General features: G+C 36.9%; 1 protein-coding gene across 1 annotated transcript in view; it reads right to left on the bottom strand.

Moving 5' to 3' along the window:
• Window positions 1-225: 225 nt before the first annotated feature.
• Window positions 226-7,101, bottom strand: part of abhd17c (abhydrolase domain containing 17C, depalmitoylase) — a 56,586-nt gene continuing 49,710 nt past the window's right edge. Inside the window, exon 3 of the mRNA XM_067451914.1 lies at window positions 226-2,170. Within this exon, the coding sequence (XP_067308015.1) occupies window positions 1,951-2,170 (220 nt within the window). The 3' untranslated portion in view covers window positions 226-1,950. The remainder of the gene's footprint in view (window positions 2,171-7,101) is intronic.

The raw sequence follows: 7,101 nt of genomic DNA, 5'->3' as shown, positions 1-7,101 counted from the left end.
AAAATGGTCACTGGTTAATGCATTTTAATAATGCAGAAGATGATAGACACTATAGGAATTAATGGCTACCTTTTGGAGTCACAGTGGCAAAATTGCACAACTGTTACGAGCCGAGCTGAACAATTGCACACATCTGACCTCAAACGTGCAGAGCTACCTGCAGGTACACTTTTTCCAACCTAAAAGAAAAAGCAGCAGCCTGAGCAATTAAGAGACTGGTTTGGGTTTCCATGCATCCTTTATTCCTTTATAAGCAGTACAATATCCACTGTGTTGCAATGAAGCAACAACCAACAGAAAGAACAATAATCTGTCTCGCAGCACATTTAAGGCTTTAAAGATATACTTTAAAAAAATATTTAAAAAAAACCTACAAGCAAAAATGTCTGTACCAACTAGACTTTTTTCTGCATTATATTTGCATACTGTGATTCCAGTGTCAATAAAAATCAAAGCTAAATACCATTTACTTCATATTTTACATACCTATATATATAGAGAGAGAGAGGGAGGGAGAGAGGGAGGGAGGGAGAGGGTGTACAGTACAGTTATTTTACAAACCAGCATTAAAAGAGGTGTAAATATTAATAATTACAAAAAAAAAAAATCATTGTAAAAATGTCAGTATCAAAAGCAATGACAGTCATCTCAGGTGTGATCAGTTTCTGCCATTCCTTAAAAAGAGTCAAGTCCACCGAGGTCAAGCACGGAAGAGCTTAATCTCCGAACAACAGTGTACATGAACCACCACGGTATAACCTTACAGCAAAAAAACAAGTCAAGTCAACCAGCATACAATCAGACGATCGCTCCAGTTTGGTAGCAATCCTCGTCCTTCATTAGCATGGAAAACACTTCCAAACATTCTGTAGTGTAGCGTTATGGTGAAATGTCTACAAACAGTCCTTCATTTGCAGTATGAGGGACTGGGGTTTTGTGATTTGTCCAATGCCTGGAAAAGAGGATAAACTCAAAAATGGTGAGGAGGTGTGGTACCTTATTTATATCTAGTGAAGGTTCGGTTTTCACAGTGATTTTCCCATTAGAGTAGCAGCGAGCGGGAGCCCAGAGAAAATCTTCAAAAATCCCATTTTCGAGAAATCATTGACAGGAATGTCAGAACGAAATGTCTGAGAACATAAGGCTTATTGTAACGCCAATGCTAAAAGCAACAGAGAAAGCATGACATTTCACATTTTTTATACAACCCACGGCTAAAACGATGTAGTGTTTATGCAGAAACAATGCCCTGAATGCTGTGCTGCAACAAAGCACCATGTTTCACCGCTGAAGAGACAATGACCCCCCCGATCCCATCCCACTGTATTTAAACTCACAGACAGTACATCTTCATTAATTACGGGTCAAGTCTTTTTCACAGGTCTTCCTGTTTTAATTAGCCCAAGCTACAATTATTCAGACTGAAGAGTCAGCGGCCTTTACCACACGGACGCATGTGCGCATGAACACGCCTAAACACACACACGCATACACACTGGCCATGTAAAAAGTCACTCACTGGTTTATCCTGTACTAATCTACTTAAAACTAAATAAAACGGAATGCCATGACATAATTCCCATCCCCACAAAAAAAATCATCATTATTGAAAACAGTATATCAACCTGAAATTATCCGCACAATAAAAGTGCATCGGTTTAAATAACCCTTGAGGAGCATTTAAAAAGAAAAAAAAGAAAAATGTTTAAATCAAAACGCAACGTACTGAATGCGGTGCAAAACTTCAGAGTTTCTTCATCAAGTATAAAAGAATAGAAAGTGGTTCGAAATTATCAAAACGCATTTCCCCTGTAGGGATGAAAACGCCCCGCTCCTGAAGCTCAAGAGAGAGACTTCAGCAAGTGCAAGTACTGATGGCGTCCTCAGCCCTGGGTAAAGGGGAACCCTACACGACACGTGCGAGTGTGTGCGCCTCGGCCTGCCGTGCCTTCAGGAGGTAGCCAGCTCAAACGTGATGAACTGTTTGAGTCTCTCGAGGTACTGAGCGTAAAGCTCGATGTCGTTGTGCCCGGCGCCTTCCACCCACAGAGGCTCAACGGCACGAGGACATCGCTCGTAGATGGCCAAGCCGTGGGAGAAATCGATCACTTCGTCTTCTGTGCCGTGGATGACCAGCACTGGAGATGCCACCTTTGAGACTTTGTCGATGCTGAAACGTATGAAAAAACAGAAGTCAAATCAGTCAAATAAGTAAATCAATGCAACTGACTGGTATTTTTCTGTCAAGTGTGTCGCGAGCTCATGAATTTATAGATTTTGTTTTAATTGCAGCACATCATCTAATCCGCTTTACAACTTATTCTGGTCAAGCAGCGTCTGGTCAAGGCACTGGCACGAGAGACCGTCTGGCATCTAAAGCAACATTTAAAGTAATCAACAACAGTTTTCTTTTTAAAATATGAAATAAAAAAAGGACAAATTTAGATTGCATGATTGCAATCACTGTGCATCCACAATAAGCAAGTGGTGTTGTCGTGATACCTCAGAAATCTTGATTGTTGGAACTAATAGTGAAATATAATGATTCTCGTTACTAATTTCAATACCACAGCTAAAATGCTGAAGGACACACTGCTTTTAAGTGTTTAACTATTAAAATTGTTTAAAGTACACTACCTTTCAAAAGTTCAAGAAGATTAAAAAAAAAAAGAAATTACACTATTCAGCAAGGACACATTAAACTGGTCAGCAGTGACAGTAAAGACATTTGTAATGTTGCAAAAGATTTCCATTTCAAATGCTGTTTTTTTTCAAACTTTCTATTCAACAGAGAATCCTGAAAAAGTGTATCATGGTTTCCCCAAAAATATTAAAACGCACAACTGTTTTCAACATTGACTAATAAAGCAATTATTTCTAATAATCAGAGTAAGGCAGTAAGATGTTTACAAGACCCAAGCAAACCTCTTCACTCCCATTAATATGCAATTTTCATAATTCTGATTAGGCCATTATTTGCAAACCCCACAGCACAAATGATGAACTCACAGTATTTATCATTTCTTTACCCCTAATACACCACTATGTGCAACAGCCTTGAGTGAGCGATTACGTCCAGTGCGTAAGGTCTGTACATTTATTTTTTTGCTTCGTTTTTTTACTCATGTGTTATCATTCACATGCATTATATAACTGACACACTGTAACTTTAGAGCTAAAAATCTTCATTTAACAGCCACCTTTATCTTGGATGCCCTGGGGGCAAGCAGATAAACATCACATTTTCATTTTTGGGTGAACTATCCCATTAAGGTGTTTACATGTCAGTTTATTGTGATCGGCGTGCACCACGGTTTATTGCGAGCTTTAGTTAAATCGCATTAGTTTGATCGTATTTAGTTTATTGCGTTTACTTCAGGTAAAGTTTAATTGCAATATTGGCAAAAATCCCTTTATAATCCTATTACGAGTGTGTGCATGTAAACATACTCATTGATAAGAAGAAATGTGTCTTGAGCAGCAAATCATCCTATTAGAATGATTTTTGAAGGATCATCATGTGACACTGAAGACTAGAGTAATGATGCTAAAAAAAGCTTTGCCATCACAGGAATACATTTCAATTTTAAATGTATTCAAAATTTATTCAAAAACAATCATTTTAAATTGTAATAAGATTTAACATTATTGCTGTTTTAACTAGTTTTTTTTTTTTTAATCAAATACATCAGCCTTGGTGAGCAATCAAATAAATCAGCCTTGGTGAGCATTCAAAACATAAAATATTACAACCCTAAATTGTCCCATATAATTGAAATGGCTATATGCCATTTGTTATGCAAGCATTGCAAACACAAGTAAAAGTAATGAAATTATGAATAAATAAGTCTGTATGGCAACACACGACTGTCCATGTGTTAATTCTTAACACTCCAAACATTAGAAATACCATTTACACTGGAATGTCTTGCTGTATATTGTCAAATATAACTGCAGTAAACACAGTTTATGGGGATCACAGGTTAATATCCACACAAGCTTCACCACGGCTAGTGCAGAACTGCTAACTCACTTATGATCCTCAGTCCAGGAGTCAAACACGTATACTAATTAATTTGTCGCTCAACATGCTTAATTGTTGCTTATTTTCCTCATTGGTGCACAGGCAATCAAATTTGAGTAAGCAAGGAGATTAAAGCATGACACTGGCTGATGGAATAATTACACCGCCTATGAAGAATAACGCCGTTATCCAAACACCAACCAAATAAACAGGCAGCATTAATTTCAATCTAGCACATTCCAATGGATGACTGACACAATGTAAATACTGTATTTTTATCATGCAACAAACAGAGTGTGTTTTTCTAAACTGATAGGCAGGAATGTTCATTAAAAGGAGCTTTTTCTGGTCTTTAACTTACTCTAATTTTCCCTCTTTAGTTCCAATAAGAGGATGAGAAAACAAACGACCAAATATTACATTTGGTGGGCTTTGATAACAAAGCTTAAAGACCCCATAAAAGAGCTTGATGGGCTTCCACTTCTTGTGTAGGATGTCTATAATACACAGCATCGAAAAAAAGCGGTCGCCTGTCTCAAGTCATCCTTACTTTTACAGTGTTCAAATTTGCCTTGACCTTAAAAGGTCTTTGTACTATTAAAAAAATCCTGCAAGTGTCATAGCTTAAAACATCATAATGATCATAAACAAAGCATTTATTTCATCTAGCTCCAAAAACAGCTTGTTTTGATATCGAGGGATCTGTGACGTCACGTCGAAAGCCAATAAAACCCATTCTAATAACTGGGCTGTCTACATTGGATACAGAATAGATGCTCGTTCAGAGGTCCGTTCTTCGTACGTGGATTACTCAGATTTACGGACTTTACGGCTGACGATTAGACATGATGCAGGATCTAGGTTGTTTGAAGAACATTCGAAACTTCGAGATGCGGTCATAATGGCTAACGCAGAGCTCATAAAGTGGAGCACTTTCGTGTTCAAACCTGTTTGGGGAGCAAGGTTATTCCATGTAAGCGGGATTAGATTGCAACTTTTAAAGCAGCGGTGATACTTAGTCTGTCCTAGACACGTTTTTCTTACAAAAGTAACCTATTAAACCAGGGAATACTATAATAATAATAACAATACATTTTATAATATTATAATGTGTATAGTCTATCATAATATAGACACAGCCAGGTTTACTCATTAAGAGAGATATTTGTGAGGGAATTAATTGGATTGAGTCTTACACACTGCACACTGTTGTGCACACTGTTAGGATGTGTTGTGCATTATTTTGAATGGTGACAGCTATAAGGGAAGTGGTTTGATGCAGAAAACTTAGTCAAAAATGCTGTCTCCCTTTTTCTAAAATAACAAATGAGTTTTATAAAAAATAAATAAGAACAAATCAGAAAAATGCCCTCGACCCATCTTGCAACAAATATGCTTCACAACTAAAATTAATAGTTAATTACACCATCAAAAATGTAAAACCTGTACAATGAATTAAGAAATTATGGAAATAATTGGAAATCATGTACAAACAGATATTTTAGATAGATATTCCAGATTTTATATCCAAATATGCAAATTCATTTGAAGAACCAAATTAGCCAGAGATAGAGCATCACAATTAGAAGATCTGGCATCTGTCAAATCCTCTCAGATGTGTTAAGTGAGGTACCGAGAACGGATCGACTCTGACATGCTCCACGCACTCGAGTCTGTCGACAACAGAACAAATGGAAGAGTAAAAGAATGTTCGCTTTGACATGTCCATTTTAAACAGCTCATTTGTGTCTCTGTTAAGACTTCAGAAAGATCCCAGTGTCTGAAACCAGTGGATGGTTTATTTTAATGGCGCCCCGGATCGTGCCGGAGGATTGTGTGTTTGATCAGAGCATTTGGTTCTACATATAAGGCACAATGTACAAACCTTAAAGGGATAGTTCACAAAAATGTTTTAATTCTGTCATTTACTCACCCGCATGTTGTTCCAAACCTGTATGAATTTCTTTCTTCTGCTGAACACAAGAAGATATTTGGAAGAACGTTTGTAACCAAGCAGATAGAACGACCATTCACTACCATAGTTGGGAAATAAATACAATGGTAGTGAAGAGTTGCTCTATCTGCTTGGTTACAAATATTCTTCCAAATATCTTCTTTTAAGATATTTGGAAGAATATTTGTAACCAAGCAGATAGAGCAACTGTTCACTACCATTGTATTTATTTCCCAACTATGGTAGTGAATGGTCGTTCTATCTGCTTGGTTACAAACGTTCTTCCAAATATCTTCTTGTGTTCAGCAGAAGAAAGAAATTCATACAGGTTTGGAACAACATGAGGGTGAGTAAATGACAATTTGTATTTTTGGGTGAACTATCTCTAAGTAAACGATTTCATAATGCTGCGTCTGTAAATGACTTTTTATATTCTGTGTATAAATTTATCAAAACAGTTGTTCCCTTGTCTAATAAAACATACTATATTAAAGCATCTTTGGCGTTTCCATGGTTTCTACAAAATTCACTACGGAAATCGAGGGTAAGGTAGGCATGACATCACTGACCATCTTATTTCTTATTAGCTTATTTCTCTGGATTTAAATGTTCTTGGAAACATCTAGGATAATGTAAATACATAAGTCAACTAAATATTTAACACTGTTCTAATGGTTTTTGGATATTTTAATTAAAAAAGTCTTACATAGTGCCTTTAAAGGAACCACCCTTTAAAACTAGATGATTTCAGACAGGGTCAGAACGAAGGTTGAAGGTCTTCACACGCAGATAGAGTACATGATTTGAAATCTGCGCATTTGTCCTTTTGGCCACTAAGCATGTTTATTTTGTACCCCTAAATAGCTTAGTACCAACATAACTGGAGTTCATTTGACTGTGCTAACTTGACATATTTCCTACTGAAAGTTTGGTTGGGACAAGCCAAAGGAATTTGACCCTTTTATGTCAATAATCTTTAGTTCTGTCACTGCCGTGAACTAGGATTTGCTTGATGCTGCTTGTCAGAGGCAGGTGGAACATTTACAGTCAGTGTAATATTTTATTGAACAAATGTGAAAACACCACTGTAAACAAAGGGACACCAATATATTCACTTTGTGAA

The sequence above is a fragment of the Pseudorasbora parva genome, chromosome 1, assembly GCF_024679245.1.
Source record: "Pseudorasbora parva isolate DD20220531a chromosome 1, ASM2467924v1, whole genome shotgun sequence".
NCBI classification, from domain to species: Eukaryota; Metazoa; Chordata; class Actinopteri; order Cypriniformes; family Gobionidae; genus Pseudorasbora; species Pseudorasbora parva.
The sequence above is the reverse complement of the archived record's forward strand: the minus strand, read 5'-3'. Positions and strand labels throughout refer to the sequence as shown.